Source organism: Tamandua tetradactyla, chromosome 3, assembly GCF_023851605.1.
Source record: "Tamandua tetradactyla isolate mTamTet1 chromosome 3, mTamTet1.pri, whole genome shotgun sequence".
Lineage (NCBI taxonomy): Eukaryota > Metazoa > Chordata > Mammalia > Pilosa > Myrmecophagidae > Tamandua > Tamandua tetradactyla.
In genome coordinates this window covers 180,778,087-180,793,229 of record NC_135329.1, presented here as the reverse complement: position 1 = coordinate 180,793,229, position 15,143 = coordinate 180,778,087, and the positions used below count along the sequence as shown (strand labels likewise).

Below are 15,143 nucleotides of genomic sequence, written 5' to 3'. Positions count from 1 at the left end.
GACAAACCTCCCATGTAAGACACACAACTACATTTCATGTTCTCGATGATAAATGAGGCTGTGACCTGACTGGCCTCCTCTGCACTTGGTTTTTCATACAGATACCACCCAGGGCGTGGTCTGAGGGTATCCGCTCAGGCTGTGCTGTAAGGATGGGCATGGCTCAGGATTAGGCTTCCTACTGACCCCAACATAGAAAAGCGATCACGTCTGCATTCAGGAAAACATTCCTCCCAACCTACTTTGCAAAGTTCTTGGCAATATGGAAACTACGAGGCTAAGTAACAGCCAAGTTTGAGGGATTCCATAATGCTTGCTCAGGATTGACTGAAAGTCTGTGTAAAACCTTAGCTCTTGAATTTGATTTCTGGATAGGTTAATATCAATCCTTAGCCAGATCTCCAGAAGGGAGGATATCCCACAGCATATAAATATTAAAACACCTCTTTAAAATGTAGGATATTTATGAGTACTAACATTAAAACTATCTTTTACTGCCCTTTCTTATCCCACAGATTATTTATTATTTGAAAAGATAAATACAAGAGAGCAATTGACCTAACAATGGTCTATTCTTGATTGCACATTGCATTTAAATACAGGAATTATAAAGAGGGCACTTTGAAAATGTCCTTAGCATTGGCAAAGATCACATAATGAAAAGGTATGTGGCTTAGCCTAATAGATTAATGCAAACCACAGGTCACAAGAGGCCTGGAGTAAGTGTAGTAGATTGACACAAATCTAGCACCACTACAGGAAAGTAGGTCAAAGCCTAAGGCTTATGATATGTCTTTGTATTCCCATAGCCTTGAGTAGGTTACTTTGAACATGATAGGCATCCAATATATTTTATGGAATACATGAAGAAATGAAGAAACAGATGAATAAGTGAGGGCAGTAGGAAGGTACGGTGGTTTGAAGCTGTATCTTCCCCACTAAAACATGTACTTAAACTTAATCTATTCCTGCAGGTGTGAACCTGTTCTAAGGAAGACTTTTTTGATGAGATTACTTCCCATATGGTGTGGCTCTCCTCAATCAGGATAGGTCTTAATCTTATTACTGGATTATTTTGTAAGTGGAATGACATTCAGACAGAGACACAGCCATAGGAAGCAAGAAGTACAAGGTCAACAGTATCTGGAAGAGGAAGGAGAGGTCTGGAGGGGCTACCATGTGAATTGCCATGCTTTAGTTTCTAAGGTTGCCAGAACGCAGTACACCAGAGATGAATGGGCTTTCAGGGGACAAAAAAGGGGGATTTATTTAGTTACAAGTTTATAGTTTCTTGGAGGAAAGACAGCTAGCTTTCATCTGGGTTTCTCTGTTACATGGGAAGGCACAGGGGAAAGTCTTCTGGCCCTCTCTCCCAGTTTCTAGGTTCAAATAGCTTTCCCCGGAGGATGTCCTTTCTGCATCTCCAAAGTCTGGGTCTAAGCTGCTGAGCTCTCTTCTGACCTCTCCTTTTGAGCCTCACTCATTGCTGAAGGCACTTCACTTAGGTGATCGCAGATGTAATCAGCCAAAGATGAAATTTACATGCTGATGATTTAAGTCCATAGCAACAGAACAATTGGGAACCATCACCCGGCCAAGGTGACACCTGAATCTAAGTATTACATGCCATACGACAGAGTTGCCCAGGACCAAGAATCATCAGCATCCAGCCCTGAAATGCCAATCTTAGGGAAGAAAGCATCCCTTTGATGACACCTTGATTTGGATTTTCTCACAGCCTCAAAACTATGTGCTAATAAATTCCCGTTGTTTAAACAACTCATTGCATTGTATTTGCATGAGCAGCCAAGGAAAATAAAACAGGAGGGATACTCTTTGCACATGCACAGTGGCTTCCTACTTATCAGACTGCAACCCACAATGAGAAATGCATTTTCCACTATTTCAGTACTCAACTATGTATATACATATACACATAGACACATATATACATTTCACATACACATATAATAGATACACCAACACTGACAAAATAATTCTACTCATTACAGTCTCTTCTACTTTTTCCTAAATATTATATTTTATTAAATAATGATATCTGTTGATCTCACTAAATTGATTTTAAGATGTACCAACAGGTTACAACCTGCAGTTTGAAAATCTCTAGCATAGCTGAAAGCTGTTGGACTCCTGACTCTGCCAACTTATTAGCCATGTGACCACAGGCAAGTTTTTAAAGTTTCTCTGAGCCTCATTTCTCATTTGTGAAATACATACCTATCTTGCAGGATTACTGTCATCTTTCTAAAGCATAGATGTGAACATGTCATCCCCACTTCAAAGGGATCCCCATTGTCTTTGAACTAAACTCTAAATGCCTGATCCTAGGTTATATGGCCTTTGATGAAATGGCCCCTGCTCCCCTTCATCTTCTGCCTGACGCTGCCCCTAACTTATACCCTGTACTCCAGTTCTTCTGATGTCAGTGCAGTTCCTTAAATGCACCATGTTATCTCTCTGACATTACATGTGCATGCTCACCTGCCTGCCTGCCTATTTTCCATTGTTTTTTTTAGGTCACAATTAAGATACAAATTCCTTCAAGAAACCAATCATCCATATCTGCGTTTGGTGTCTCTCCCCTGTGATCCCACAGTATTTTGGTTCATCCTTAATCACAGCTATCACCAGTACTATTTCAAATTATCTGCAGCATCCCTCTAAAGGGCAAGAGATTCTGCATTCTTTTCTATTCCCTTTGTTTTCCTTATATGGCTAGATGAGGAAATTCTGTATAGCTCCTCTAACTTACCTCTGAGTAAACAAGATTAGTTAGATGAATAGATACTAGGAATCAAGCTACTTATTTGAAAAAAGTTCAAGTCAATACTTACATGCCAGTTTAAGAAATCAAGGTTACCTTCTGATGAGCATTCCTCAAATGTGTTACTTAGTACCAGTGGTTGAGAACAGGAGGGAGGGTGGTCTTAGAAATGGATGGTCACTTAACACCAACCCTCCACTCTAGATCATGTGTAATAAAGGAGAAGGTTGTCTACATTTGTCACCACTGAAAGCTAACAACTTAGGCAGACAACTCACACAGTCCCAAGAGTAGGATCCTTAGAAGATGGGAAAAATTAAGATCAAGTTTTAAGGAGAGGGGATGGAGGAAAGTGGAGTTAATGGTATATCAGTTACTCTTAGCACTCACTTGTCTGGTCATAGAGATTATTCATTAAGAGAATTTTCATTATTGTTTAAAAATCATTTTAAAATCGATGGTAATATGTTCTAAGGAAAAAATATTTGATTGCCTTTTTAACTATCTATGGAAATGGCATTTAGTAACTGGGATTCCCAAACTAAAATGAAATCACTTTGACTCTTTATAAAAATTAAAAAACACATCTTTAAGGAATCTACTATGTTCATTACTCAAGTCCCCACACACAGTATCAAAAAATAGGAGTCAGAAGGGAGAGCTACAACGCCATTAAATTAAAGTAAAATTAACTGGGAAAAAAATCTGCAAGAGAAAGAGAATGGAAACAAATACCAACACACATATGAACCTTACCTGACAAAGCTGTAGCTAAATGAAATGCTGAATCTCTAAAATCAACAAATTGTTTTGTTGAAGAGATTATCAATTATCCTGCATTGTCCCAAGAATATATGTTCACACCTGGCTATTCACACCTAGTCACAAAGCTTTCCTGTTAACACCTTTTCTATCCTTCTTCACCATGATCTTAGAATTTCCCAAACCATACTTTTTCAGTGGCCATGAAAACTGAAAATGTATGTTCCCCAGTTGCCTCAATTAAGTGATATTAGAAGTTATTTGGACAGATATATTTCTGTCTATGCTAAAAAAGAGAGAATCCATTATAAGACTGTTCTCTTACAAGGTAAATAAGAATACATTTGGCTGAGAGCTATGCAGTGTTAATATAGAACTTTCGCATTATTAAAGGGAAATGAAAAAAAATAGAGAAGTTATCCAAAGGAAATCTGTTTGTAGTAGATTCCATGGAGTGACCCCCTAAAAAGCACTTACAATTCTTTGCTTGTCTTTGCTTACTGGAAAGATAAAATACCATTTCTCAGCATCCTCTTGAAACTAGAAATGACCTTTTAATACAGTTTCTGCCAGTAAGACTTTGGTGGAAAGCTTTGGGGAAATCTTTTAAAAGGGATGAACTTGACTGTATATTCCATTGGCCATTTTCTCCTTTCTTTTTCCCTGGAAAGAAGACATGAAGCCTAGAGGTGCAACAGCCGTCCAGGAGTCATGCTGCAACATGAGGGAGAAGGCCTGACCGCTGGGGCAGGCAAAGAAGAAGAGACTGCTCTATCAGACCACCTAAATTCCTTAAAGGGTGAGACAGATACATCAGTTGGGTTTTCTGGTGTTTACAGCTAAACAGTATCCAATTTGACATTCTGTTGTTCTTAACAGCTCTTCTGGGGCTCATAGCAACTGTGGGACAATTGGTGTGCCCAACTTTGAGCCAAATGAACATTCAAGAGATATGGCAGGAATTTTGTGTTAGCTTTGATGACAAGCTTAGGGAAATATAATGAGTTATGGTTTTTAACACAATTGGCAAAGTAGCTTAATGAAGAATGACTGTGCTCTCCACTTATGCAGATGAGATGACTGATCTAAGAGAATCCAAGCTGTTTTCTAGTCTTTTTCACTCCTCACTCTTTTTCCTATTTCCACTTTTTATTTCTGATGATTGAAATACTGACAGTCCTGTCAGTATTTTGGCTGGACTTAGGAATTCACCATGTGATGTTGGATCAGATGGAATCTAAAAGGTTCCTAAACCTATAACCTTAAGAGTCAACAGCTACATATAATCAATGATCTTCCTATTTAGCTATGTTTAATTCACTCATCTGTCTAATATATAGTCCAATAGTATGTAATAAAGTCCAATAATTTATAGCCCAATAACCTTCCTAACTAGCTATAATCAACATTTATTGAGCTAAGCACTGGGGATAATTACATTTAATCAGCAAACAAACCACATGAAATAGAGTACAGTCTTATCCCCATTTTACAGTGAGGGAACTGAGGCTTTGAAAAACTAACAAATTTAATCCAAGGTCCTAGAAAATTCATCTGTAGCCTCAGGTATTTCCCAAACTGAATTATATGCAATTTCATCATTTTTTCAATATATCCTGTATCTATACCTCTAATGTCATGCAACATACTATATGATTGCTTTTTTGTTTATGAGGTAGTTTCAGCTATTGGTTGAGTTCCTTGAGAGTTAGGATTATTTCTAAACTTTTTTGTATGGCCTATGGAATACAACAGATGTCTAGAATTCACCAAGTCTTTCTTTACTTGTCAGATAGGTAGATAAAGGGATTTTCACAAACCTGCTGTACCTTTGCAAGATATTTGACAAAGTCACCCACAATATTTGTGAATGAACTGGAGGATGTGGGCTAGAAAATAGTAGACTGGAGTAATAGCTGACTGAACATTCCAGAGAGTGTTGATTAATGGAAGTCTGGAGTGATGAACTTCAAGGATTATACCTGACATTGATCAATGATCTTATCAATGACACGGATGAGTCCACAATGATTAAATATGAGGATGATATACACCTAATAAGGTTAGCTGATATATTGGAGGACAAAAGTCAATATTTAAAAATATCTTGATTGGCTACAACAGTGAGCTAGCCCTAATAAGAAACTATTAACTGTGATAAAGAGAATAGTCTACATTTCAAAAATCATTGTACAATATACTGGGAATACAGCTTGATAGTATCTGAGGCTGTAAAAAAACAAAACACTAGGGTTTTAGTTAAAAGTGCAACATTAGACAACAATGACACAGCTGATACTATGTTAGTAAGTGTAAAGGATTAAGACCATAGGATGTATGGTAGTTAGGGTCAGGTGTCATTTCAGCCAGGTGAAGATGCTTAGTTCCACTGTTGTGGACATTAGCCAATGGCATGTGAACCTCATCTGCTGCTGATTACATCTGCAGTTAGCTAGGAGGCCTGCCTGCTGCAATGAATGATGTTTGATTTAATTGGCTGGAAGCTTAAATGAGAGAGCTCAACGTAGCACAGCCCAAGCAGCTCAGCATACCGCATCTCAGCACTCGCTGCTCAGTCCAGGCCTTTGGAGATGCAGAAAGGAATCATGCTGGGGAAAGCTGTTGGAACCCAGAGGCCTGGAGAGAAGGCCAGCAGAGATCACCTTGTGCCTTCCCATGTAAGAAAGAATCTCAGTTGAAAGGTAGCTACCTTTCCTCTGAAGAACTGTATGTTTTAAACTAAATAAATCCCCTTTTATTAAAAGCCAATCTATCTCTGGTGTGTTGCATTCTGGCAGCTTTGGCAAACTAAGATAGGATGCAAGAGTTTCATTGATGTCTGCACTTTTCTGACCATATCTGAAACACTGTAACAAGTTCTGCATATCATGCTCAAAAGAGGGCAATTCTAAACTCAATAGACTTGAGTGTATTCAGAAAATAACTAGCAAGAGGGCTTTAGGTGTGGATTATATTATAAATATGACTGAAATAACTAGAGAAGTTATATACCAAAGAAATGATGATGGGTGTCCTTTGTTTTATTGCACTTCACAGATACTGCATTTTTTATAAATTGAAGGTTTGTGGCAAATCTGCAATGAGCAAGTCTATGGTACCATTTTTCCAACAGCATGTGCTCACTTCATGTGTCTGTGTCATATTTTAATTAAAGTATGTACATTGTTTTTTTCAGATATGCTTTTGCACACTTAATAGACTACAGTATAGTATAAACATAACTTTTATATGCACTGAGAAACCAAGAAATTGCATGGCTCATTTTATTTTGATATTTGCTTCATTGAGGTGGTCTGGAACAGAAGCTGTGATATTTCTGAGGTGTGCCTGTATACTGCGAACTTCTCAATGGCAGGTACTCTGTGTTTTTCCATCCTTGTAAGGACAGCTCTGAGTACAGAGTCCAGCAAATGTAAGGAGTTCCATAAATGTTTGTTAAGGAAGGTGGTCTTAGCAATCTCTTCTCAAATCTGAAGAGCTGTTAATGATGCTTAAATTTCAAGTCCAGGTAGGCTAATCCACGATCCATGGTAAATGTTACAAGGAGATGCTTTTGGATGGATTACAAATGGACATTTCTGTCAGTCGGGAAAAAGGATACGTTGTGAATTCTTGTCACTGCATGTTATGCCAATGTGGATTAAATGACGCCTTGTGAGGGATTCTGATGGGATGTAGGGATTGACCATCTAAGTCCTTACCCAATTAGGAAGATATTAGTAAGCAAAACCAGGTCTGATTCCTCCCTCACAGAACTGGGAGTTGAAACCATTGGTCTCCAAAATGGGTTGTGTGCACCATATTTGGGCAGGGGAAGAAAATTCTAGAACTCCCGTTTATGGTTCTTTTTAATCTCATCCTTTTATTAATTTCTATATTTGGTGCATGCTTATAATGCATATAATAGTAGGGTAAATATGTATCATTTGTAAATAAACACATACATTTTAGCCAGCTAACATCCCAAAACTTTTATATTGATTGGGTGTGTGATGAAACAAATTTGGCAACCTTTAGTAAAAAGAGTATATGATCATGCAAACTCATGCAAATTCTCAGTTGTGACAATTGCCACACACAACTTCTATTCACCCTGCTGGGGATTCATCTCTCCTCACCCAAACATAAATCTTTAATTTCATGGACTGTGGGAGCTCTGTAAATGCAATGCTTCTGTGGAAGACTAACATATTACAAACTGTAAGTCATTGTCAGGCTTTAAGGGACAGGATTTAACCCACGTTCTGTTCCAATCCTAGAGGAACCAGCACTGTTATAATCCAGACATATGTCTCTGTCATGGTGGTAAGGACAGTTTGCAAGCACCATCATTTAGAGCCAAGTTTTTCCTAGAGGGACTGGAGGTTTAGGGCTAACCTTTGGGAAGCAGGGACGTAAGAGACAGAAGTTGCACCTATTAGAAAGCCACTGGGGGCCACACATATGGGATATATTCCTGTGAAATAGAGATATATGGGCAGACAGAGTCATGCTTTATGTATAGATAACAAAAAAACACAAAATGTAAAAGCATTCTTAACCTGCACAACCTGTGAGATTGTTATTACAACCCTTCCTATTTACAGAGGAGGCAAGGATAAACCACCTATGCCATTTAATAGCTTGTTGAATTCCAGGATCATGTCTCATGCTAAAGCCCTTCAGTGACCCCTTTTCCAGCCTGGCCGTTGCCCACTCCTCTCAGGATGGAGTCCAAATTCCTCACAAAAGTCCTCTGAGGCTCAGCCATCTCCTTCTGCTTAGCTCTCTGACTGTCCTACTTTATCTCTGGCCATGCAACCCCCTTGCTTCAGGTTTCTGTTTTATTGAGCTTCTTTTAGTTCCTCTGACACACCATGCTTCCTCTCACCTCCAGCTTTCACCTGTGCAGCAAACTCATTATCCCCAGCCCCTGTGGCTGGCCTGTGCTTACCTGACAGGAGCCCTTTTCATGCTATCCTCTAATTGAGTGCTTACTCTTTGTAACCTCTACCAGACCATCAACTCCACAAAGAGGGGAATGTACCCCTCTTCCTTCTGATTTCCTGACGAACCCCGATACTTAACTCATGCCCTGGCACTGAATAATAGGCATGAAGATGAGAAACATCACCTCAGAAAAGTTTAATTGTCTGCTGAAGATCACACAGTAGTGTCTGAAAAGAGGACTGGACCCAGGGATGCCTCAGTCCAGAGCCCAAGAGTTAATCTTCCATGAATATGCAGGAAATCCTGAGGGATGTCACTCTTTTTCTCTCAGTACTAGTTTCCTTAATAGAAAAATGCGAGTGCTGGTCTATATAACAGCATGTTGTAACAAAAAACAAGATTGTACAACACAAATAGACCTTGAATTAAGTCCTAAAAGCTTGGGCAAATCACTCAACCTCTCTGGGTCTCAATTTCAGCACTGATAATTTCAGCACTGGTAATATTAGATGGTCTCTGAATTCTCTTGCTACCTCTGAAATACTGTCAGGTAATGAACTTCAAGGTGACAATTTTTCCTATCCTACAATTTTTGTCTCTTTTTCAATAAGCTTACTCTATTTTCTCACCTCCAAATAAATTTTCTCACTTAGTTTCTTTTTTTTTGCTCTCACCTAGTTATTTAAACTGTTCTTAAATTTCACTGATGTCCTTATAGATAACTAATCCAAAACCATCTTTTTTAGTCCTCATTCTACTGATTTCTTCTGTAGCATGTAAAAGCCTTACATCTGTGGTCTCTGTTAAACATCTTTCTCCTGGTTTAAAGTAGGTTTTAGCTACTGCTGTTTTCCTTCTTTGGCCTATTCTCCTCTATCCATTCCTCAAAAATATTCAAATTCCCAGAGAATACTTTGCAGTCCTCATTACTGCATTGCTCTAATTTCTACCTGATTTCTTCAGCTTTAACCCCTTCTCTGAGTTTCAGGCTTTATCCCCAATCACTTTTTTTGCATATTTCCACTGCACAAATGGACCACACATCTCAAACTCATCATGGACAAAGCAAAACTCAATTTACCCTCTTCTTGCTCAAATTCCTTTCTTCTCCTGTATTTCTCATTTCATTCAAGGCAGCACCATTGTGCTTGGGTGACCAAGCAGGAAATCTTGAGAACATCCTCAACTCCTTTCTCTTCCTCACTAAGTCAGACTTAGCATTGCTCAAATTAATCTTCTCTTCCTCTTTCTTCAATGTCACTCTCTTATTCTAGGCCCTTGTCATCTTTCACTAATGTAATCATTTGTATCACAATCTAACCATTTTCCTATTTTTGTCTTCCAGCCAGTTGGTAGAGCAATTTTCTCCAAACAAAAATCTATCAGCTCATTCCCAATTATGACACTTTGATGGCTCCCGTTGTCCAGAGGCAAAGTAGATACACAAACACACATTGCACACTGGCCACCACTCTTCCTTGCAGAGTATAGGAGGAGCCCTGGACAGACACGAGGATTCCAGCATAACTTAAGAATTCTTAAAATGGTTTTCCATGCAGCTACTGATCAAGCGTCAGGATTCCAGCCTCATTTTCTATCACTTTCCATCCCATCCACATTTCATTTTCTGGGTGCTTCTGTGCTTCCCTAACATGACATGCTCTTTCAGGCCACCTTATCCTTGTATACGCTAATTATTCTGCAAGGACAGCTTTCTACTGTGTCTGGTCAATTCTTATGAACCCTTCCCAAAGCAGCTCAAATATCACCTCCTTTTGGAGGCCTTACCTGACTAAGCCTAGACAGAATATGCAAACTTCTTTCCTTCTATTCATATTATATTGCAATTTTCTATTTCCACGTGTGTGTCCTCTCCTTGACTGGACTATAACCTCCTCATAGACTGGTGTGTATCTTAGTCATTGCTGTATTTTCCCTAGAGCTTAGCAGAGTAGCAAGAGGTGTCAAGCAAAGTAGGTGCCAAATGAACACCTGTTAAGTAAGTGAAAAATGTAACAGATGATGGATGAATGTCTATACCCTCTAACTGTCCGTGTGCTAGGCTGAGAACTCATAGTCCTGCTGTGGTCACTGTCAGGAACACAGCTGCAGCAATGGACTTCTTAAACTCACCTGGTCCCAGACAGAACAGTCCAGCTCAGAATTTCATTGACAAGTACAGCAATAACCATACTAATGAAGATGACAACAGCAGAAATTCTTGAATGCTTACTAGCAAGACAAAACCGCTTGTTCTAACTTAAAGAATGAATAGTTTCAGAGCAACTTTCAAATATAATTAAAGGTAAGAGCAGAATAAAGATAACTCTGAGAATAAAGAGTTAAACTTTGATCTGCTGTCCAGAAATGTGACAGCAGTCTAAAACTCCACTGAAAGCAGCTTTAGATCATTTGTTAAAACCAAGGGGGTTTGCATTATTATACAAGGGTGAAGACTGTTATTTATACACATCTGGGCTCAACAATAAATAACTTTTTCCTGATTTCAATCTGGAGTGACTAAAGTTAAGATTATTTTAGGACATTTCTTGCCTGGTCAAATCCACATGGATGAGAAATTAGTTTAGGACAGGGTTTCCTAAATAGTGCTTCAAAGAATAAGCACAAAATCTTGAGAAAAATGACAAAACAAGTGTTAGGTGACAAAAATTGGGGGATGGCAAGCACAGTGCTGATTGTTGTTTGTCCCTCTTAGAAACTTACAATGCACGTTAGCATCTTTGGAGCATAAGAAGACTACAGTAAGGAAACTATTCAGTGTCACTTAACCCTGAATCCTCCAAATATATTTGACAGGCTAATCTTTTTTTTAAGGATGCCTTGAATACATTTCCACGGAATTAGTATTGAGAGATACCAGCTTGTGAGGTTCATAAAATCAGTCCCTTGCTGAGGATTCCAGAGGTGGGCATATACAAAGAGGTTAGCCTCAAAGACTTCCTGATTTCAGGAAAGTAAGATGGACAATGATCTGAGACAGAAGTGACTCATGCTTGCTATCATTATTTATATGATAGAAGTCAATCCTAGATGAAGGCTGGGGAGAAAAAGGTCTACTCTTAATCAGTGTTTGAATTAGCAGTTTCATTATTATAACTGTATCACATAGTCATAGAGATTTGTATTTCAATTTTATCCCAAAGAAAAACTTGACCATCTTTCTTTAATACTATCAACCTGGAAGCCTGACAGTAAGGATTAAAAATTGCTCCTTCTTTCTCACTTGGTTATTGGAAAGGGTCTGAAAGGTAATCAGTCTTGTGAAGCTACACTTTACAGTCTGCATAAAAATGCCATGATTTCCCTTCCTCTCCCCAACCTAATTGAAAAGTGCATAATATCACCCAGCTGGGGAAATTTAAATGGTAAACATATGCAATATATCATGCTATCACACAAAAGCTCGTTTTTAATAGGGACTAGGTGGTTGTCAAGACTAAAAGAAATCTGGAAAACAAGTCTTTTTCTTATTTGAAATGAAGCTCTTTGTGACTGCCACCCTTATTTCCCACCTCCTTTCTCCAGACTTCAAGTTACATCAGATTGGACCAAGGTCAGTTGACTCATTCCTTGTGAGTGTTTAATTCCAAGGCTCACCTAACAATGTCTATTGACTAAAACTCACTTAGTCCAGCCTTTCAAAAGATTAGGCATTTACCTTTCGCAGGAGGTGGGGTTGGAAACATCTTGCTCCCTACCTTTTTCAGTTGTACTGACAGATGGTTCTTTTATTGCATTCATTAGCTGCTAAACCTAAGGATCATTGACCTTATCACTTCTTATCTTTCTCTACTTCATCAAACTCCTGTTGCCTAAGATTTTCTCCTTTTCTACCTCTGATAGTCCATTAATATCTATATAGAATCACATTTTACTTGAGTATAAAGTACCACTGTCTATTACTTTCCAAAGTTCCCTGCAACTCTGCGACTAAGTACAATTGCACTTCAGTTACACTAACTGGAAGTCATCATTTCCTCTTCTCTGACTCCTTACCTCTAAGAGTCACGCCACCTTTTTGGATAAAGTCTATGCAAAGGAGGGCTCTTAGGAGAAAGGATGATATACCTTCAAAGTTGTCATCATTACATTTCTTTTTTTTTTTTTAGTATTTTTACTGAGAAATCTTCACACACATACAGTCCATCCATAGTATACAAACAATGGCTCACAATATCATCACCTAGTTGTATATTCATCACCATGATAATTTTTAGAATATTTGTATCACTCCAGAAAAAGAAATAAAAAGAAAAAATAAAAAACATCCCATAGCACTTATCTCTCCTTTCCATTGATCATTAGTATTTCTACCCACCCAATTATTAGTGTTCTGAAATAGTATTTCGTCAAAAATTGCTTCCTGTTGTATCATGAATTCAACTACTACTATTCATTCATGGTGCCTTATCACTGGCTATTAGTTCATTTATTTATTTATTTTTTGATAGATGATACTTTATGTGTAGGTCAAAGTATAGCACTTGTCTAGGGGACCATGTCATTTCAGCTTGAATAGACTGAAGGATGTATTTTATCTGCCTTAGCAGTAGAGATGATTTGAAACTTACTGAATTAAAACTACATCCATCTTTCACTAAGTTGTATTACCTGTCAACTGGAGCTGGAGGTTGGTATGACTTGTTGACCTTAGCATAGAGTCCCTCTAAGTGGTCTCTCTCTGGAGACAGTGGATGGCCATCCCGAGGGTAACTCAGCGGTCCAGCCCGAGAGGGAGATGGAGACCTGTAGACACTTGCTGATGCACATGGTTCTCGGAAGTGGTTCACTCTGGCATAATTAGGGTCGATTTCATCATCGTCCATATCGTGCATTGATCCAATTCCACCAGTAGCATAATCTACAAGACCTCTTACTTGCTTTTCCCTTAGCTCTTGATGCTTTGCTCCAGTCCTGAAAAATGTGAAATAGATAGCAGAGACGTATGTGAATTTTACATGAAACATGCTCCTGAATCTATGCTGTCTTCCTAGTTAGTCACTTAGCTGTAACTTTCTTGTTGACTTGAAATTACACTATGAGGAAATGCCAAAGGCATAGTCCATGGGATTAACTTTATATTTCTGACCTTTGTTACAGGATCTTTATTTTTACAGTAATGTTATGGTATTTTGAAATTTTGTCCACTGTTGACTGGGCTGATGGCTGAGTCAGAGGATGGTTTTCATTAACATCCTCTCCCTAAAAATGGAATATGTTGAGTGAAGAGTAATCTTTGGCAGGAAATTTTAGAAGTCATCTTTGGGATAGGGATGAATGTTAAAGTTCCCATCGAAATTTTATACTTTTTCTATTATTTCATTGTTTGGTGATCTGGAGTTCCTATATATTGTTCTAGAGAAAAGAGCTTACAAAATGGATTTAAATATGAAAAAGAAATACAGAGGTTTTCTGTTCACTAAAAGCAGTGGAATCAGAGGTAATTTATAAAAGATTCTACGTTTTTTGGTTACACAAATGGGGTTCATTGCATCTCATTATTTAGGAGCTATGGACAGAGTAAAATAGTGAAGAAATTAATAGGTTCCTGACAGAGATGAATTGGAACATATAAGTGAATTAAACACCATTACTGACAGAACTCCACAGTGTTAAAGCCTTAAATGATATTACAAAATGCTACTGTTAATCAGTGCCACTGTGTAGATTACTGCCAATGGAAGTAGAAAAATATACTTAGGTAAATTCCAAATACTTCTGAATTTTGAGAATTTGACATTTAATCTGGAAAGTATTAGGTCAGCACTTCTAAATCTCAATTATGTGTTAAAATGGAAAGGTCATTCTGGCATATCATTGGACAGTGGTGAACCTGATAGTGTTAGGAGATGTTCAGCACTAATGAGGAAAAGGGCAACCTTACAGTGTATACAAGAAAAGAGGAGGAAGATGACACTGGCTTAGGTGGCTAAAGATAGACACTAAAGAAGGCCTGAGAACAAATCTGAATTCCTGGGCTCAGAGAACAGGAGAGGGCTGTGGTATTTATTTTATTCTATAGTGACTTGAGAATAGATGTAGATGTTGGATTTTTAGCCTGTACTCTTTTTTTGGTGGTCAGATGCAATAGATCTGGCAGAGAGACATTATATCTATATATCTATATCATCTCTCTCTCTCTCTCTCTTTATATATATATGTATGTATATATATATATATATATATATATACACACACACACACACACACACACACACAAACACACATACATAAGGCCTGGATTTCAATTAACTAACAAAAACGGAAATCCATCAGTTTCTTCTTTTCTTCAAACAAAAACACCTGTTTTTGTACATGGCAGCCAGTTTTATTTTTTTTTTTTTAAAGAGAGAGGGAGGAAGGGAAGGAAGGAAGGATGGAAGGAAGGAAGGGAGGAAGAAAGGGAAACATTTTTAAACATTTTCTTGTTTTATTATATTTTGTTTGTTTGTTTGTTTTTTACATGGGCTGGGGCCGGGAATCGAACCGGGGTCCTCCGGCACGGCAGGCAAGCACTCTTGCCCGCTGAGCCACCGCGGCCCGCCCAGCCAGTTTTATTTTACAAAGCATCAAATCTTTAGAAGCCAAGATTTTTCAGGGTATTTTCTCTTTAGCAGAATAGCAT

The 15,143-nt window shown here is 38.3% G+C and overlaps 1 protein-coding gene across 19 annotated transcripts in view; it reads right to left on the bottom strand.

The window, feature by feature from the left end:
• PARD3B (par-3 family cell polarity regulator beta) overlaps positions 1 to 15,143 on the bottom strand; it is a 1,143,268-nt gene that overhangs the window by 145,646 nt on the left and 982,479 nt on the right. For all 19 annotated transcript variants that reach the window (XM_077154793.1, XM_077154795.1, XM_077154796.1 and 16 more), the window contains one exon: positions 13,130 to 13,432. In XM_077154793.1, the coding sequence (XP_077010908.1) occupies positions 13,130 to 13,432 (303 nt within the window). The remainder of the gene's footprint in view (positions 1 to 13,129; positions 13,433 to 15,143) is intronic.